The sequence below is a fragment of the Phyllostomus discolor genome, chromosome 9, assembly GCF_004126475.2.
Source record: "Phyllostomus discolor isolate MPI-MPIP mPhyDis1 chromosome 9, mPhyDis1.pri.v3, whole genome shotgun sequence".
In the NCBI taxonomy this organism is placed as follows: domain Eukaryota; kingdom Metazoa; phylum Chordata; class Mammalia; order Chiroptera; family Phyllostomidae; genus Phyllostomus; species Phyllostomus discolor.
This window is the reverse complement of record NC_040911.2, coordinates 28,514,829-28,535,502: the sequence shown is the minus strand read 5'-3', so window position 1 is coordinate 28,535,502 and position 20,674 is coordinate 28,514,829. Positions and strand designations below refer to the sequence as shown.

Here is a 20,674-nt window from a genome sequence, read left to right as displayed (position 1 = left end):
TTTATTTTATCTCTGCTACTCACTAGCTCAGAGACCTTGGGTAACCCAATTATTGCCTCTGAGCCTCAGTTTGCTAACCTGAAAAATGGGAATAATATACCTCATTTGCTTGTTAGGAGGATTCAATGAAATAATGGGGATTAAAGTGCTTTATAAGGTGCAAATTGCCATTTGAATTTAAGCTACTATCATTCATAACACTATCAGGAAAATGAAACCAAAAAAATGTATATAAAAATGCTTTATTTTGTAAATTTCATAAAAAGTGGAGTTGTACTATTATTGTGAACCTCCTACCCCAGAAGAGGACCTGGCTTCCCAGAGCTGAGAGGGTAACCCATGCTGCATAGCTAAGAGAAGCCTTCTTCCTTCAACCCTTCTGTCCAGCTTGCCTTCCCCAGTCACTCCCCCATCCCCAACTGTGACTGGTTCCTAGTAGACGACAGATGAGAAAAGCAAGGAGCCCTGCTGAGGGCCCTGTCTAGAAACTGATGCACCTGCCCCAGAGGGCTTCCCAGGGAGGGGTGGGGCAGCCTGCCGGGCAACGGACCCACATCAGTTTCCTGTCTCCTTTGAGGAACGCTCTGTTAGCCATCACCCATCCAGGTCCCTACAGCCAGGGCAGTCAGAGCACCTGGGCTCAGACACCAGCCCTCCCCTCTCTGTGCACTGGGAGCCACAACTGTGCATTTAGAGTAATGGTACCTACTGCAGTGGTCGTGGAGAGAAATCAGTGAGGATGTACTGGAAACCCTTGATCCGTGGCAAAGCACGACTCAAACCTGAAGTCCTGTGTTATTGGTGTGGGAAGGAGGGAGATGCCATGGTAGCTCAGAAGCAGAAGTTCCATGGTAATGAGATTGAGCTGCCACAGTTTGCTGGGGAAAACCAGACCCGTCCCAAGCGAGCTGGGGCAAGCAGGCTGCAAAAACATCGCAAGCAGGCAAACTTCTCTTCCCTGGGCCCGGACAGACCATTCCAAGGTACTGTTGCGAGTGAAAGAGTGGAATCCTCAGCCCGTTGGGCATCACATGAGTTATTTTCTGTCTTCTGTTCTGTTATGTTTTGTTATGTAAGCCTGGATTTTTCTCAATTTATAGATTTGACTTTTATGTGTGTTACTGAGCCCTGGAAAGCTAACAGCATGGCACTTTACAGGATTGATGTTGTGTGTTTTAACTGCAAGCCGCTGAACCCACAGCACAGATGTAAATCGAGTATCCCCAAGCTCTGCTCTCAGGGTGCACGGCTCGGGGCTGGGATGGGGTGGTGACGAGCCTCGAGCCTGGCCATGCCAGAGCCCTGACTGTCCCGGGCCAGACCCAAGTGTCTGAAATGGAGCCTGTGTGAACACGTACTCTGTTGTGTGTGCACTGAGGGTCTCCTTGGATTTTCTTATTTGTGAGTGACTGACTTCCCTTTGTAAACTAATTATTAAAAAGAGAAAATGTTTCCAAGAGACCTCACTGTAGAGGCCAAGTTGTGAAATTCAAGGTGTGGCAGTCTCGGAATGGTTTCATGCTGAGGACTGGAATGCAGAGATAAATGGCTCGTAGTTGTTTTTTACCTTTTGTTTACTCATTTTAAATCCCACTGTTCTTCCTGCTAGAATGCTGCTTTTCTCGTAGACCAAAAGAGGGATTTCCTAAAAGGAAATAGTAGCCACAAATTTGTTCTTTTTTTTCTCTCCCCCATGGAATCCCTGAATCACAGAGCAATTTGACAAAGACCACTTTTGCTGTAAGATAGGGATTAAATCCGTTTATATTTTCTTTTACTTTGAGAGTTAATATGCACAGTATAGTATGCATGACTTGAACTACATATTTTCCTCTACCGATGATTCCAGGACAGACGGGTCGAAAATTTAGGAAGCGTACAAATCATATCCATCCCCAAAAAGTCTCCTAGTCTATACTCAAAACTTCATCTTTAGATGTCTTTTTTTTCTACATAGAAGTTTCTGTAAGGAGAAAATAGACACACCTTGTAATTATCACTGCTTAATAGTGACTTCATTACTACACGGGACACATCTCATATATCATAGAACAACGCTCTACTAATATTCTTAGCTTCGAGATATAACCACAACTCCAGATACTGTATAATAAGGTCCTAAATCACCTGCACCTGCAAGTGGGGTGTTAGGACGACCTAAATAAATTACCTGGGATTTCCTCCTGCTTTGAAATTTCACTGTGACTGTTTTTAACATTTGACTGAGGCCTTGGGGATGGATGGCATTTGGCGTTTTCTTAGGAAAACAAATTAATGACTTGCATTGTCTCTCCAGACCCAGGGGGCAGGCTCTCCTCGCTCCTCCCCCAGCCACACCATCAGCAGGCCCATCCCCATGCCCGTGCGGTCCGCCTCTGCCTGCTCCACCCCGACTCACACGCCTCAGGACTCGCTCACAGGGGTCGGGGGAGATGTACAGGAGGCGTTTGCACAGAGTAAGTGGCTTTGTTTTCTGTTCTGTTCCACTTTTATGTGACAAAGAAGTCACCACAGTCTGCCAAGTGGCCTAAAGCCATGGATATTCTAGGTTACTCCGTGGCTTCTGTCAGAGGCTGGCCCAGGAGCGGTTTAGAAACTCCTAGGCTAATCTGTCCTTCCCCTCACCATTTCACCTTCCTGTGGCTTCTGTCGCCCTGTCCCACTTCTTATGAGTCTTTGCTCATTCAGGGAAGGGAAATCCTTTCAGTAATATCTCAGGGCACTTATCAAAGGAACCCATTTTTAAAATTCTGGAAGATCTTATTTCCTGCTTTCTTCTCTTTACATGAAGGCAAATTTGAGATTGAGATTAAACAATTCAGCTCTTTAGCCTGAGGTGATGGAGGACAGTTAGTCCCTTTGCAGACGCCCTGAAGAGCGGCATCACTGCCGCTGTCAGCTCAGGCCTCTGTAGTTAACAGAGGAGAGCAAGGAGTGCAGGGGAGGACCGCAGCGTTCTCCCACTGGCTCCTCTGCCATTTACGCACGCAGGGTGGTAGGGACAGGGACTTGTCCCAAGGCACGTGATTTTACTCGTCTGGAAATGTTTTAATGCGTTTTAAAATTTTTCTTGCCATTACTTTTTAAATGTAGGGAAAATTAGGAAAAACATCCTCCGACAGACCCTCATCCTGCCAGTCTCATTCCTAGAAGTGAACACTATTAACAGTTTGGTCCTTCCCAACTTTCTGCTTATGTATAAACACATACATTTAAGTGTGTTTGTTTAGACACATACTCTTTATTTTCACACAAATAAGTGTATGCTTATTTTGGTCTGTGATTTGCATTTTCTTTAAATTGGCAGTTTGTCATGGCACTCTTCCATGTCCTCACATATAGATTCAAGGTAAAGAGAAACATTTTTGACTACTAGTTTTAAGTCAAAAAGAAACGTAAACAGAGTGAAAACACACACACAAAAATTAGACTTGAGTAAACCACTACTCAACATATGTGGCAGTTAGGTTTCATAATTTCAGTTAGACATAAAGCATACAGAGATCGGTAAAAGACATCCCCAAAATAAAAGCAGGTAAAGGACCTGGACAGAAGAGGAAATATAAATTGCCAATAACAATATGCAAAGATGTTCCATCTCACAAATCATTATAGAAATACAAAGTGGAATGAATATTACCTTTTGTGTAGCAAATTTTTAAAAAAAAACCCTTTTTTAATATCAGTAATATTCAGATATAGAAATGTGTAAGGAAACAAAGACTCCTCACGCATTGTGTATGGGGGACAAAAACTTACATTTTATGGGGCAAGAATGATGCACTCTCTGTTATGACGGAAAAGAGAAGATCCATAATAGGGCTTTTACTTCTGAAAAAAAATAATTTAAGTTATACAAAATAACTTTCTTTTTAATTTTTAGAAAGAAAAATGTCCTTTCCCTAAAGGGACATCTTACCTTAAGGAATTTTTTAATCAGATTGAACTTTTAATTATACGTACTGCTTTATCGAACTTTGATTTCTTTAATTTTCATGTGTTTATAATGTTATTTATTTTTACTTTATGAGAAACATCAGACTGAAATGTGGCTTAGCTCACAAAGAGCTTGTGATACATAAATTGATCTGTAAGTCAGGTATTTGGAATCTTGAGCCTTTTTTTCCAGTTATGATGATTAGCCCTCTGTCCCATCTCAGCCTTGCCTGGTTCCCAGGCTAGCCCAGAAATAGCCATTTAACCCTGAGAGTGCCTGACACAACATACTAATCTTTCTCTACCATAAAGAATCGTGGTCCAGCCCTGACCCGTGTGGCTGAGTTGGTTGGGCATTGTCCCACAGAGCAAAAGATTGCCAGTTTGACTCCCGGTCAGGGCACATGCCTGGGTTGCAGGTTCAGTCCTGTTGGGTTGGGAGGGGGTTGCTTACAACAGGCAATCCATTGGTGTTTCTCTCTCACATTATGTTTCTCTCCCTCTCTTTCTCCTTTCCTTCCCCTGTCACTAAAAATGAATAAGTAAAATCTTTTTACGAATAAAAAGTAAGAAACATGATGTAAGTTCCAGTTCAGGGTACCTAAGAAACATGATGTAAGTTCCAGTTCAGGGTACCTAAGAAACATGATGTAAGTTCCAGTTCAGGGTACCAGACAGACTCAGATCTTTTGCCCATGTCTTGGCAGCCAGAGCAAGAATCCTCCTCTCTTTCCCATATTCTGGGGCATTCAGTGCACAGGGTTCCCACTCCCAAGAGGAACCTGTAATGGGAAGGGGACCTCTGGGAGGCCTGACTGGACACAGGGCTTTGTTGAGAGAGGTCCGAGTCCGGTGGGCTCAGCCACCAGCGAGTGGCTGGAATGACAGTAGCAGCCAGGAAGGTGCAGCTCTCCCGCCTAAAGCAGACTGTTCATCTGTGTGCTTATTCTCAAGGAGAGCGATCACACATGCTGGCTTACCAGGGTCCATCCCCACTTGTCAGCCAGTCTTCTTATTAAACCTCCCCCCTTCACTTGCAACATTGTCCCAATTTGGACAATAAATTATGTGAACCCCCATCGGTTGCCATGTCTTCCCACATAAGAGGCCACTGCCCTAAGCACAATGTCCTTTTTTTAAGGAAATGAACCAAAACACATCTAAACAGGAGAAGTCTTGGAAGTTTTCTTGTTTTAGAATGGCAATGAAAATGATAAACAGCATAACATTTTGGAAAAAGGAAGAGCTTTGATTTTTTTTTTTACTTATTGTCATTTCTTTTTCACAAGGTTCAAGAAGAAATTTAAGGAATGACTTATTAGTGGCAGCGGATTCCATCACTAACACCATGTCCTCACTCGTGAAAGAGCTGAATTCCGGTGCGTCCCTGGTCCCCTCCCTTTGTCTGCTCACTGCAGAGGGACCCAAACAGATTGTACTAGGGGCCTCTGCTAGAGACCTGCTCATGGTCGAATATGAAAAGATTTCTTAAAGATCTATGTGGTGTTTTGTTGCTATATTCAGATTTTTACATTAATATTTATATTTGATGATGAGAAAACTATTAATATATGCTTATTGCAGGAAGTTTAATAATTTAGAAAAGAATGGTGAAAAATATTAAAATATACTTATAATACAAGAAACAAAATAGTCACTGTTAATATCTATGATAATCCAAAGTGTCATGATGCAGAAGTTATTTCTTAAGGTCAAATGTTCTATTTGCTAATTTATACTCTGTTCATTAGGAATCAATGACTAATTAGCTTGCAGTATCTCTAAAGAGAGATGTGCCCATATTATAAATAGCACAAAATTGTACCTTTACCCTCATAACGCTATACAGAGTTTTAAAACCTTTAACAGCATGAATATTCCAATAACTATCTTACGAGTTTCTAACGCATCTCATCTGCTCCTTTAAAGCGCGCTTAGCAAGATGTTTGCCTGGCAGGACTGTGGTCATGTACTTGAGACTACAACAACTCTAAGAAATAAAACTTCAGAATTAAAATAAATCTGGATTTAAATTTCTTAAAACCTCTATAATAAGAATTAAAGTAATGAAAATTGTTGCTGCTATTTTAGAATAAGATTACCAAATAGGATAAAAATGACAGTAGCTAATGTATCACGGTTAACAGTATGTACCCACTGCCCTAGCAAGTGATTACGAAAAACATTATTCTTATTGTAGAAGTCTCAAGTATTGTTAGTTAATACTCTTATAATACTTCAAAACACTAAGTGAATGTAATACTTTAGGTTTGTATTTCCTAAATCAAAGTAATATTAAGCAAAAGTAACAGATTTACTAAAAGCTTCTATAAAGGAGCAAAAATAGGAGTTTTCAATTATTAAGACAAAAAGGATTCCTCATTGCATTACTGAGATTAAAAAAAGGAACCATACTGTATAGCAAACAATTTTACAGTAATTCATGTCGTTTCAATTCTCATTTGGAATTGAAATAAACACTTGATTTACATACTATAACTGGTTAATGGTTTATATAGCACAGGTTGATTTACACTAAGCCCAACCCCTTATTCGCCGGTCATAAAAACTCTAACAAGTCATTTTTTATTTCTTCTATTGTGCCTCACAGAGGTGGGGAGTGAAACGGAGAGCAATGTGGATTCTGAATTTGGACGGACTCAGTTTGAGGATCTGGTTCCATCACCAACCTCGGAAAAGGCTTTTCTCGCGCAAATCCATGCGCGGAAACCGGGGTACATTCACGGCGGAGCTACCCCAAGCACCATGCGCACTGACGTGTGAGGATCTTCTGCTTGGGCTATTTTCTCAGTAACAGAACACTGTAGGAAGCATAGGAAAAAGAAAACATGTTTGCTTCACTTTTTATTTTGAAAAGAGATGATGCTGCTTCCTTTTCTCGCAGAAGAGGTAGATGGGCTCCACGTTTAAATTTGGCAATATGACTTTCCGCCCTCACAATTTCCAGAGAATATCAATAACCAAAACCAACCAGTACTTATTGGGCACAGTAACTAGCACAGTACTGTCACCTAAGGCACTGTGCTAGTTTTATACAAAATGCGATAAAAAAAAAATTGTCACTCCCAGCCTTTCAGGACTCACAGACTAGTTCAGGAGATAGATCATACTATCTTCTGAATTTTCTGTGGTTGCTGCACTTGCAGGACCCCATGATGCTAGAGAGACCTCTGTTTGGGTTGAGGTGAACATCACGTAAGCAATAGGAACTGAAGTGAGTCCATGCGTGCTCCACTTCATAACAGGGATATGTTCTGGGAGATGCACCATTAGGCAATTTTGTCATTGTACAAACATCATAAAGTGCACTTAGAGAAAGCAAGATGACAGAGCCTACTATGCACATAGGCTACGTGGTAAAGCCTATAGCTTCCAGGCTATAAGCTTGTACAGCAAGCACATCACTGTAGATTAAATCTCACTAAAACATGAGATTGAATCAAGTGCAAGGGAAAATGATGCAATCAAAAGACAAAGTAAACATGAGACATTTGGGGCTGCTGCTGCCATAACACAGCATACTGTTTAACAGCACACTTTTTTATAAGTAGAAAAATAACACTGAAATATATAGTAAAAAAAAACAGTAGAAAAACCAGTAACACAGTCATGTATTATCATGACCAAATATTATGTACTATACATAATTGTATGGGCTGTACGTTTATACAACTGGCAAAGCAGTAGGTTTGTTTATACCAGCATCACCACAAACACATGAGTAATGTGTTGCACTGTGATGTGATGACAGCTGCAATGTCACTAGACAGTAAGACAATTCTTACTAGACAGTAAGAATTTTTCAGTTCCATTATCTTATGGGACCACTGTAGTATATGCAGTTGGTTCTCGACCAAAACATTGTTATGCCTCACACAAGTGTAAATGTATAAAATCTCATTATAAAGAAATACAATTTGGTTGACTTGTTAAATATGTGTAAATCTGACTCTTAAAAGACATTTTGCAAAGGTTTTCACTCAATTTGGCTTCCGGTCCTGGGGAGGAGCCAGTAGAACCAGGAATAACCCCCTCTGGACTTCTGTGATGCTAGATCGGCTCAGAGTAGTCAGACAGAGGAAGCCAAAGCTGAGAGACAGAGGTGAAGCTAGGACAGGGCTGCAGAGCCCAGCTTCAGAGGGAGGAAGAGTAAAACAAAGGAAGACAAGGATGTGGGGCCTTCAGGAGAGCGAGGCACATGGAGTTGGGAGAAGTGTGGGCAGAGGTTCACTGAAAGGCTGGAAAGGGGAATGGCTAACCATTCAAAAAACCACAGAAGAGTGATGGAGCTTAATGTGCAAAGTACTGCAGACTCGTCTACAAAAATAAACCGGCTGTTTTAAAGACCCAAAGAAGAAACTAAACAGAGGCCTTTCTGGTGTTTCGGCTCCCAGGCCAAGCAGTGGGTAAAAGACCAGAAATAATGAAGAATTATAAATAGACATGCTCTGAAAGCAGCTGGGAAAAGGTAGAGCACGAGATCGGAACAAGACCATTATAACATAATTTAACATGGCAGTGGGCTGCTGCTTTCAATCTTAGTTTGCTCTTTTGTCCTTTCCTCTATGATTTAGAATTATTTGATTTGTTTGTTATTCCAAATGATGAAGTAATTTTCATCACTTCAGTCTGGGAAACACATATCTATTTGTCTTTCTATAATTAAGCGTTCGCATGGTAGTTACTTAAAAATTTCTCATTCCAATCCTAAGATCCAAGACTGTAGCTAAAGCCACCTCACTCAACTGTCACCAGCCTGCCGGTGGCAGTTCCAGCTTCCAACACTGCTGCAGGAGTTGGGGAGAGAAAGTTCAAGAGGCCTCACAGACCTATTTATCTTGACCCCAAACCTCTAAAAATAATGAGAACATGTTGTACAGATATAAATAAACATGAGCAGTGGCATTTATGTTCCCATCCAGAAACTTCTCTCTGACTAGTCTTTTAATTTTAGGGGATATTTTACTATCTATACTAACTAAACATGTACTGTGTTTTATACCCTGAGAGTATTTTAGTCACATAATTTAGGTAGTGAATTTATGTTCTAAGAACTTTATGTGTATTAGGATGAATACATGGAGAGTCACACAATAGTGGGGTCATTCTTATCTGTTTATATCACAGTGAAATTGGACAATTTAAATGGATTTCTTAGATTAAGAGCTAGTATAAATTTCTAAGGTCAAGAGCTATGGGTTAGAGTATTAGCCTTCCTCACATTGATTGGCTGGTATGCTGAGACTGGATTCCACTAGGAAATAAAGCACGTTGGCGCGCAGGCCTACACATGTGCACCACACAGAGAAGGTTAAATTATGAATGAATGCCCTTAATTTTTATTTCACTAGAGGGCTCACTTTCCTTATAGAAAGTGTTCTTGGATTCCATTTAAAGAAAGCCACCAGATTAGAAAACTATATCTGTCTGAAAGATAAGCCTGGTTTTTTTAAGATTAACAAACATTTAAAGGGCAACTTGTAAAACCTAGAAAAATTAAATGATCAATGATCACCAGAGTGCCATAGAAAAATCACATATGAGAATACCTTGATCATATATTTCCCTAAACTTCCAAAGATTTAGGGGGGGTTTTGTTTTTAAGTTTTACATTAGGTAACAGAAGATGCTGAGTTGAAGTGAATTGAAGTGAAGAAGTGAATTGGAGGACGAAGTAAATGTGCCTCCCAAACTCCATGTGTGGTTCATTCCAGGGTCACGGAAGATGGGGATCCCTACGTGCAGCCCGAGGATGAGAACTACGAGAACGACTCAGTGCGGCAGCTGGAGAACGAGCTCAAGATGGAGGAATACCTGAAGCAGAAGCTGCAGGATGAAGCCTATCAGGTACCGGGATCCAGGCCCACTGCGCCCACCACCTCTGCCCCAGCCCCTCTGTAGCTGGTCTCCTTCATTACTCAAAAAAAATCAGAGCCTTCTCCTGCCTTCCACCCTCCCTGTCTGGAATATTCTGACTACTTAGTCCATGTATTCTAGACATGAAAAATTTCAAATACTTCTTATAGCTGTCACTCACCACGTATTATAAATTCTGACCTGGAAAGTGCATGGAGGCCCTTGTCACATCAGCAGAAATGGGGTGACTAACAATCCATACTCCTCCAACATCATCAGGGAAGATGCTTTTTCTCACAGATGGAAAAAAGGAGCAGAGGACAAGGCACAAGGAAATTGAATAAGCATAAATGTCTCTCCTCCCTTGACTCTTTTGTCCTCAGCCTCCTCACCACCTATCTCATATCAAATGTAAATAGTAGGCAAGTGACAAATCGCACAAAGAAGTGCTGGGGGGACCACAGGCCCCAAGTTCAGTAGAGTGTGGATGGACAGATTGTCATGTATACTGGACTGTATTAAGCCATCTGAGAATTCATTCAACATAACATGCAATTGGGAATAAGTGTAATTAGTGACTCATCCTAAAGGGAATCCATTGTCCTCATGGAGACTGCTCTAGTGCCATATTTGTCTGTCTTGTATGTTTCCTTTCCCCGTAATCCACCCATGTTTTCTTGGTGCGCTGGGATCCAGGGATGTTGGCCAGTTTGAGACCAGCCACTCCCCAGGCCCCAGTGTGTTGTTTTATTGTCAGTCTTTCTGTCCAATGGCCAGAGAACTTTTTCCACATTCCTAGGTCAGCAATAGCTTCTCTCTTACTCTGTGAGTGAAAGAAAGAGAAGCTGAGAGAATAAATTATCTTCTGTTTCTCCTATGTTTATAGATTAAGTTTTGAAATATTTTCCCAAGAAGAATGTAGCAAAAGGAAAATTGAAGCCCACCAGCCCCAATGCAGCAGTATGAAACAAACGCTCTGCCTCTTCAGAATGTTCCATTCGCCCTTTTGGTTTAACAACCACATTTCAGCAGCAAGTAAAGTGTTGGCCTAGTTATACACAAAAATAGCTGAAACTGTGGCTTGACTGCATCTGTAGTGCCGGGCTTCGACGCTGCAGAAACAGTCCAAGTCCCTGAAGTATACAGACCCATGCAGAAGGCTCTTTCTTTATGATTTCTGTGGCTTGTCTGCAGAAGAAAATTAGCCTGGGTGAAGCTGCCAGAGTATCTCTGGGAGATCCAAGGGACGTTTGTACATAGCTCATTTGGTTCTGCCACATAGAGGGAGAGAGAGATGTGGTTAAATAATCAATAATCTGGTTCATGCTGATGGAGGGACCTATTAGGCCTCCCTCTTGGAGCTCTTATCAGTTTCTGGATTTGGGTGGCAACAGTTACTGAAATTCTAGGGTTTATTTCTTTTAATGAATTAGGAATTTAACTGTGTATGAGTAAAATGAAGGGAAATTCTATTAATAGCTTAAGATCCAGTTAGAGCTTTTGCCACCTCTGATAAATCTTAAGCTGCTCCTCTCTATCCTTTCCTTCCCATGCCCAGTGACTTAAGAGAAAAGGCAAAGAAAGGGGCTGGGTGAATATAACAGGCCTGAGTGTCCCCACACAAGACGGGTGCCCTGGAGAACGTTGAAGTGATTTTCCTTGACTGCTCTGTGAGCATACGGTTGTTTCATGGATCAGAATGCTACTGTCATTCATTGGCCTCTCTCTTTCTCTGTCTTTGTGCATGGCTTCCAACCAAATAATTCACCGGCTTGACTGCATCACAGACTTGACATGTCACCTTTCTTGTTTGTGTCCTTTGTCACCCACAGGTCAGCTTGCAAGGTTGAATACAATATCCTTTTATCACTCTCCTCTCAAGTAAGTACCCTCTCATTTAGGAGGAAACGTGGCCACCGTACACTGAGTTCTCATAACCTGTAACCCCAGCTCACAGTCACTCTCTCTTAGGTGTTTCTCTGTGATAAAATAACCCTCCTTCCCTGCTTTTGTCAAAGGATCATCCCAGTCTATGGGGCATTTCATTACAATCCAGCAGGGATTTGGCAAACAACCTTGGGACATGACTTCGTAACTCTGTTAATTAGGAAAAAATGGCACAGAAACTTCTATAACACCAGATGTGCCCCAGAAATATGCTGTGGCTATGGAGCACATCACCAATTCCTCATAGCACCCAAGTTTTAGCCTCTCTGTCACCCGAGAAGGCAAAGTCCAAGCTTGCTCAGCACTTTCAGAGATGAGTCAGCTCCTTAGTCATGCCGTCCTCAGGGCGCAATAGGCCAAAGATATGTCCTTAACAAGTGAAAGCAAAACTGAAACAAAAGCAAAAACCAAAGAAGCAAAACATAGAGGAAAGCTTCTGCAGCCTTTTACTTTTTGGAATAGCTAATTCAAGTCCTTGGTAGAATTCAGGTGGCTGTCACAATAAAAGTATCATCTAGATGGCAGGTGACCCTTGATCCCCAAGGACCCGCCTATGTACACGGAAGAGCCTCGGTAAATCTTGAATGGAGAAAGAACAGCATTTGGCTGGCAGGATCACGTGAGGGTGGTGGTCTGAAGCTTAGGCTGTGGACTCTAATAGACCTGGTTTCAAATGCGAGTTTCACCAAATCTGAGCAGCATAACCTTGGACAAATTATTAAACTTCGATGAGCCTCCATGCCCTCTGAACAACATACATGATAATACCTATATCATAGAGCAGTTGTCCTCACTGAGATAGTTTTTATAGAGCTTAACATAGTGGCAGGCACACTGTAATTTTAATGAGCATACTCATACATGCCCAGTTCTGTGCTCAGGGCTTTATAAGTGATTTAATCACTGGAAGCTGCGGTAGTTATAATGCAGGTGTATAGGCACCCCTGGGACTCAGAACTAACTTGCTCCCTCTATTTTTAATAACCAAGGCTAGGATCTAGCTATGTGCAATGATTTGATACACCTGCAGCTGTCCCATATGTCTAGATGGTTTCTCTGGCTCCAGCTAATGGCCACTTAGATGTCCCCTAGTACAGCTCTAAGCGAGTATCTCTCTCACAGTTATTTAGTTTCACTTGTACCTACTGTTGTTACGCAGCCTTTTCCCACCATGGAGTGAGTCCCCTAAGTCTGGCTGCTAAATTGAAAAAAGGATATACATATCTCCTAAATGGCATCAATTGGTAAAGAATACATTCAGGTTCAAACACTACATACCTCCTGTCTCAGTCCTCAGGTTAAGATTAAGCAAGTAAAAAATCACAGCATAGTTGCTATTATGATATATACTTTTGGAACTGGTAGGCCCTTTTGGTGTGAATGGAAGAACCTTACTGACCCCACTGTATTTTCTGCCCGCCTTGGACTGAAGAATGCTACACCTGATACATCGTAATGTGTCAGTGAAAAAACCTCAGGAGCTATTTCTGAAAATATTCTCCCCAGTTATAACAAATCTAGTCCCAAAGGAGCAAGATTTTCCCTTTAATAGCATTTTCTTTCTCTTAGCTCCAGCAATTTATTTTTGTTCTGCATGTTATTTAAACATCAGTAGTTACTTAGAAAAATACACTTTTTAAAAGCCTAATAAATTATCCTTGACATAAACCCAGATAAAAAGTGGCATTTGGTTCTTGTACCTAAAAGCCAAATATTTCAGTGGTTTGAAAGTTCTTAGGCAATTTTTTTATCTTCGGTACAAATTTGGCAGTAAAAAATTAATACAGCTGTGGCCTCTGCTATTTAATGCATCCTATACCTGCCTACATGGCATTCCACAGGTCTCTAAACACAAACCAGCCTGTTACCAAATCAGCCACTCAGGCAAAATTCATTTAAAACCTGCTAAAACCCTGCATAAGCTAGTGGCTTTTTTTCTTTGTAGCTAGTTTTACCCTACTGTAATTTTCCTTGATGTAGCCAAGAAATACAGCTGAAATTTTAGAGCAGTTTATGGTATTGAAATTTATTTGTTTGGCCATCTGACTATACTGCAAGACCAGAAATTATCCCAAAGTATATGCCTCTCTGATCCAAGTGTCCTAAACCAATTTCCTCTGCTCCAAGTAGATTAGGCTTCCTCCAACAGAGCCTGGCATGGGTAAGGGTCATGAGGTCGGACCCCTCCTCTGCTCAAAAGGAGTCTTAGGCCTGTTTAAAAATAAATATGCACTTATCAACACAAAACCAATAAAACCTATTTTATTGCTCTTCAACTAGCCGCTTTGAAGAAGCAGTACGCTTAGGGTTAGCACTCAACTTCGAGTACACCAGAACTCCATTTTAACCCACTCAAGTCTTGGATTCCTCCCCTTCTCATCCCTCTGGCCACATGGTCTTTCAGTCTCCTTGGCCAGCCACAGTCTAACTTCCGAAATTGGGGGATGTGAAGATCAAAAATAGATTTAAGAAATTTTAATTAGCATGGTATTCTGATGGTGAGTCAGTGTGCTCTTACCCCCTTGTCCAAAGGACAGCTTCGCACTGTGTTAACCTTTCAGATACCCATTGAGCAAGAGACTCGACATGAGGATGCTTGTCCTCTCTTTTAGAAGGTACAATAAATAGCACAGCATGTCCCAGGACATTCATTCCTGATTCTCAAAGGAAGGGAGGGGAGAGAGAGAGAGAAAGAGAGAGAGAATGTGTGTGTGTGTGTGTGTGTGTGTGTGTGTGTGTGTGTGTTTTGGGGAAAAGGGGGATCTTTAGCTTCCTAATTCTGATTCAGAGAACAGTTTTCATCTTTAAAAAAAATTACACATTCCTTATTCCCAGGCAAACTATAGTCAGACAGATGATGAAAATAACATGAGAGCTGATGATGAAGGGAAGCGCTGCACCCACCCACACAGAGGAGAAGACAGCAGCCTGGCAGCCACCTCACCGGAGAGAGGAGCCACCACACGCAGCAGCTCCTGACAGACCCCCTCCCCAAAAGACGTTTTCCACTGACTGTAGCGCAGCTAACATTTTGTTCTAAGATTTGTAGTTCATAGTTGTATGTGTTTTAAAAAAGGAAAAAAAAGACTTCGGTTCACAGCTAACTTATCAACTCCATCTTCTGTAACATGGCTCATCCCTGGTTTAAAACAAACAAAAAACCCACAGGCTGAAAACCCATGCTGCTGTTACTCGCGATGGCAGTGTTAATAAGCATTTTAAACCTTTGCACATGATATTGAACCTGTTCAGTTTACAATGACAATATTAATACTGTTTATAGTTAGAAGTTTGATTTCTGAATTCTTTGAGATTTTAGCAAAACAGTTTATTATACAATGTACATTTTTTTTCCACAGCAATTGGGAAAAAACAACCACTTGCAATTATTCTTGACCCTGACGGATTTGGCTTCTGGGTGTACAGACTCAGAGCCCGGAAGCCAAGAAGGGTCCTTGGCCTACATTGTCTGCCGTTGTCTCCAAGTCTCTGTGAGCAGTGACTTGAACCAAACACACCAGGAAAATGCAGTCTTTGGGGCTTCTTTCCAACTTGAGGTTGTTTTCTTTCAAGATACTCTAGCAGATCAGCCATAGAATTTAGTGTAAATATTTTTTCCAAGTAGATGTCATATTCAAAAACAGACAACATTCAAATTCTACAGAATCTAGTTTTTAAAATCAGCACAGATCTTCTTAAAAACTGTGAAGTATGTTTTGAAATAATCGTTACTAAGCTGTTTATAAACCACAGGTGCCATAAGATCCCCACATGGACTAAAGTGATCTCTGCTCTTCCACGGTCCTGTTCCTCTTGTTTTAGCTTTAGGGAGCATGTCTCTAACAGCACCACTCATCCACAAGTCCCCCTATCAGGTTGTTTGGAGGCCTTCAGCTTTAATTGTACAGGCTTAAAAAGTGCGCTTGCAAAAATGTTCACTCTCCTTTTATTTCTGAATGTTTATTGCCTTAGCTGGCTACCTGGTATTCTGCATGCAGCCTTCTGTGGTCACGTGAAAGGAAACAGCTTCTGCTAAGTTGAGTTGGGATTTTGCACTCAGAGAAAAGCTGGGGTGCAAAAGAAATGTCAAAGAAGGGAGAATGGAAGACTCTGCTGATGGTCCTTTATGAGGACCCTTTTGGGGGAGTGCTAAAGACCTCCCTTAGGGATTCTTGGGAACTGAAAAAATAACCTTTTTTAAGATGTGATGAAATAAAAATCCTGCAGCATATTAGATGCATTATACTAAAATTGGCAGCTTCTCTGGAATTCCTGCTAATCCTTTAAAAAAAAAAAGAAGAGAACATCATTTTAAGGCAGTGGTTCTCAAAGTGTGTTCCCTGGACCAGAAAACACCAGCATCCCCTGGGAATTTAAAAATGCAAATCTTTGGGCCCCAGCCCAGGCCTACTGAGTCAGTAACTTGGGGGGGGGGGGGGTGGGACCGCAGCAATCTATGTTTTAATAAGCCCTCCAGGTGATTCTGGTGCCTGCTAAAGGTTGAGAACCACTGCTTTAGAATCAAGTTGTGTAATAAAATCTCTGAAAAGGCCTTATTCAAAATAAATAAGACACGCTCTGTGTCAACCTTAAAACTTCAGCAATTTGATTTTGCTTCCAGAGCTGGCAGCACCCTTGCCCACCACACATAGTTGGTGATAAGGGGTACCCAGCTGAGAGCAGATATCCTGACATCTTCCAGCTCCCTCTCCAGAGGGCTCTAAGATGTTCCCATCTCTGCATTTGGTCAGAAACCATCTTCTTGGCTGCCCTTAGAACAAAATCACTTGCCTTAGGGATAGTTAAGCTCATGTTTGGCATTAGTAAGGAGCCCATTCTATCCATTGACATACTTAATCATACTTCCTTCCAGAGAACCAGTCTGACAAATGTCCCTGAGAACAGGCTGACACCAAAGTGGCACAACTGCACAGTTCTCAGATTTTTTGCACAGATAGATTTTATTGCAGGTTTTGTTGGTATACCTTAATGTTCATCTCCTTTCCACTGCCCATCTTCTGTGAAACCGTACCTCTCTAGATGGAGCAGGTGGTCCCGGGTGCCTCGTACTCAGTACTTACAACCACTACATCCCAGCTACCTACATTGCTGTCAGCTCTAACTCATAGCCAGGTAGTTCTTGAACTCAGAACTCTGACCCTGCAAGTGGCATGCAGCCACTGACTGGAATGAGCTGAACTCTGTTGTCACTTTGTGTTTCTATATCAGAATGTTTGTCTGAGGTTTGAACTGTTTTGCTGATAATCTTCCCCCTTGTTGTAGCTTTCATTGCCAACTCCATCACACGGTTGTTGACACCATCGTGCAAAGCCATTGCAAGGTCTCTAGAAACTGCTGCCAATGACCAGTTCCTGACTAACCAGCAACCTTTTCTTTCTCTTAGCTCCGCGTCAGCACTGAGACCAGACTCAAGCACCCCTGTCCTGTAATCGAGACAAAATGGCGTGTGTTGTTTTGGGTTTTTGTGGTTTTTGGTGGGTTTCTTTCCTTGGCTCTCCAAATTTACTTTTGGGGCCTGTTCTAAGAGCAAACCTAGCAGGTTTTACCTGTCCTGTCTATTAGGTACAATTATATCTGGGGTGGGGGGGTGTTTCTTTCTTGTTCCACAATGAATTGCACATGCATTTCCATCAGAGATGATGGCCTATTAATGAGCACTGGGCTAACACAGCCAGCCGTCCTCCACAACACCATATTAATGGAAGGAAGGAGGAGGGTGAAATCTACTGTATAGGATTCAGGAATCAGTTGTGGTTGGTCAGAACGGAAGTCGGGGTAAGTTTGGTTGGTCAGAGGGAGATGTGCTGGAGATCGTGAAAAATGGATTCTCGAACGATAAGGCAGGGAAGGTTCATTTGTAAGTAGTAATGTGAACTTAATTGCATAAGAGTGTGGCCTTTGTTGTGATATACTATGTATTTTCTTAGTATGCATGAGCCAAACTGTTGCATCATAATTTAGCACTGATGTCCGCTTTTATTTTGATCATCTTTGTCCACCCTTAGTTCTTGGCTGTTAACTGTAGATAAACATTGTAAATACAGCAACTTTTGGTTGCTGCAGTCACCTTGGTTCGATTCCATGCAAGGAGCCACAAACAAGAACTCCACGGTGTCCTCAGAAGAAAGGGCATTTTTACTTTTGAACCAAAAAGAGAAAAAATTCAGAAGCATCACATCTTGAGGCTAATTAACTATAAGACATTTTTAATTATGACTACTGTAATTTGACAACATTTGAAGTAACCAATTCAGAAACCCTAAAGATTTCACAATATTCGTTGGTATTGTAACAAAACTACTATTGTATGGGGTTTTTGTATTGCTGTTAAGTATTGTTTTGTGTGTGTGTGTGTGTGTGTGTGTGTTGGAACCTCCTGGGGACATGTTATATTTTGAAGTGATTAAACTATTTAATTGTGTGTCTATATTTTGGAATGGAATTATTTCTTCATTAAAAAATGTTTTTAAAAACACTATATCTTGTATATTTTACTCCTTTGTTTCAGTGAATCTTTCCTAAAGTAACATGATATCTGTCTGTTCAAAGGAGAAAGCCAAGTCAGCATTTGCAGCGTGAAGCAGGATCTGTCAATTGGGTATTAAACAACGGAGGCAAAATATCTCACCTTTGGCAACACGATTTTATTTTTAATGGAAAGCCTTGTTATAGTCAATGCGGAGGTGGGTTTGAGACACTAACGGCTAACATATTTAGTGCTTACTTTATTTTTTAATATATTTTATTGATTATGCTATTACAGTTGTCCCATTTCTCCCCCTTTATTCCCCTCCACCCTGCACACCCCCACCCACCCACACCCCACACCCCCAAATTAGTTCATGTCCATGGGTCATATATAAAAGTTCTTTGGCTTCTACATTTCCTATACTATTCTTAACCTCCCCCTATCTATTTTCTACCTACCATCTATACTACTTATTCTCTACCTTTTCCCCCCTCTCTCCCTCCCATTCCCCCACTGATAACCCTCTATGTGATCTCCATTTCTGTGATTCTGTTCCTGTTCTAGTTATTTGCTTAGTTTGTTTTTGTTTTGTTTTGTTTTTTATGTTTGGTTGTTAATAGCTGTGAGTTTGTTGTCATTTTACTGTTCATATTGTTTATCTTCTTTTTCTTAGATAAGTCCCTTTAACATTCCATACAATAAGGACTGGGTGATGATAAACTCCTTTAACTTGACCTCATCTGGGAAGCACTTTACCTGCGCTTCCATTCTAAATGATAGCTTTGCTAAATAGAGTAATCTTGGATGTAGGTCCTTGTCTTTCATGATCTCAAATACTTCTTTCCAGCCCTTCTTGCCTGTAAGGTTTCTTTTGAGAAATCAGCTGACAGTCTGATGGGAACTCCTTTGTAGGTTACTGTCTCCTTATCTCTTGCTGCTTCTAGGATTCTCTCCTTCATTTTAATCCTGGGTAATGTAATTATGATGTGCTTTGGTGTGTTCCTCCTTGAGTCCAACTTCTTTAGGACTCTCTGAGCTTCCTAGACTTCCTGAAAGTCTATTTCCTTTGCCAGATTGGGGAAGTTCTCCTTCATTATTTGTTCAAATAACTTTTCCACTTGTTGCTCTTCCTCTTCTCCTTCTGACACCCCTATGATTCAGATGTTGGAACGTTTAAAGATGTCCTGGAGGTTCCTAAGCTCTCATCATTTTTTGGAATTTTTGTTTCTTCATTCTGTTCTTGTTGAATGTTTATTTCTTCCTTCTACTCCAAATCATTGATTTGAGTCCTGGTTTCCTTCCCATCACTGTTGGTTACCTATAGATTTTTATTTCACATAACATGACCTTCATTGCTGTCTGGGTCTTTTTAATGCTGTTGAAGTACCCACTGAGTTCCTGAAGCATCCTGATCACCAGTTCTTCGAACTGTGTATCTGATAGGTTGGTTATCTGTTCATCGCTTAGTTGTATTTTTTCTGGAGCTTTGAACTATTCTTTCATTTGGCCTTTTTTATCACAGCATGCCTCTTACATAGTGAGGGGCAGAGCCTTAGGTATTCACTAGGGTGGGGCAACCCACATTGCTGTGTTGTGGTGCTGTATGGGGGAGACAGGTTCAAGAGGGAACAGTGCCACTTGTTCCACTCTCTGCCGGTTTTCAGTCACTTCCCCTGCTTCCCATAGTCAAATTGGGCCCTTCTGGTGCTGATTCCCTGGTGGGTTGGCTTGACTACATTCTAGGACCCTGTGGGTCTCTCCAATGAACTCTCCTGTGAGGCTGGGAGTTTCTCTGCTGCCAACTTAACCCCCACAGGTATTTTTAATCAGAGGTTTTGAGACTTTATTTCCCCATGCTGGAGCCCTGGGTTACATGGTCTGTCTCATTCCCTAGTTGCTCCTCCCAGTTTATCTGCACATGAATGTGGGACCGCCCAGTCTGCCAGCCACCACCTTGCCCACCCTGGACCTCCAGCTGCTGCCTTGCCACTAGTCCTCTCCACCCAATTGCCCATCTCCACCCTTCCTACCAGTCTGGATGAATGTTTCTTCTTTAACTCCTTAGTTGTCGGATTTCCGTACAGTTTGATTTTTCTGGTAGTTCTGGTTATTTTTTGTTTTAAAATTTGTTGTTCTTTTGGTTGTGTGAGAAACACAGTGTGTCTACCTACACCTCCATCTTGGCTGCAAGTTCAATTTTGTTTATTAATTAATTTACTCATTCAAAAATATCTGAATGTCTCCTGAATATAAGGGACTCATCCTAGGCCTTTTTTTTAATAATTGCTGATAATTATGCTTTGATCAGCACCCCGCTCAAGTGGACAGAGTTTAGTAGACTCCAGCAGGATTCAAACATGAGGTACCAGTAGTGTGGAGGCCTAGTGCTTACTTTATATCAGACACTGTTATAAGATAAGCACT

The 20,674-nt window shown here is 41.4% G+C and overlaps 1 protein-coding gene across 13 annotated transcripts in view; it reads left to right on the top strand.

Annotated features, from left to right (window-relative positions):
- DTNA (dystrobrevin alpha) overlaps positions 1 to 17,928 on the top strand; it is a 352,090-nt gene extending 334,162 nt beyond the window's left edge. For 4 of the 13 annotated variants that reach the window (XM_036009159.1, XM_036009164.1, XM_036009163.1 and 1 more), the window contains 5 exons: positions 2,297 to 2,456; positions 5,226 to 5,315; positions 6,548 to 6,716; positions 9,672 to 9,804; positions 14,596 to 15,125. In XM_036009159.1, the coding sequence (XP_035865052.1) occupies positions 2,297 to 2,456; positions 5,226 to 5,315; positions 6,548 to 6,716; positions 9,672 to 9,804; positions 14,596 to 14,739 (696 nt within the window). In that variant the 3' untranslated portion in view covers positions 14,740 to 15,125. Of the gene's footprint in view, positions 1 to 2,296; positions 2,457 to 5,225; positions 5,316 to 6,547; positions 6,717 to 9,671; positions 9,805 to 11,645; positions 11,695 to 14,595 lie in introns of those variants that run through there. The other 9 variants (XM_036009167.1, XM_036009161.1, XM_036009168.1 and 6 more) reach the window with 5 other exon arrangements.
- The last annotated feature ends 2,746 nt before the right edge of the window (positions 17,929 to 20,674 follow it).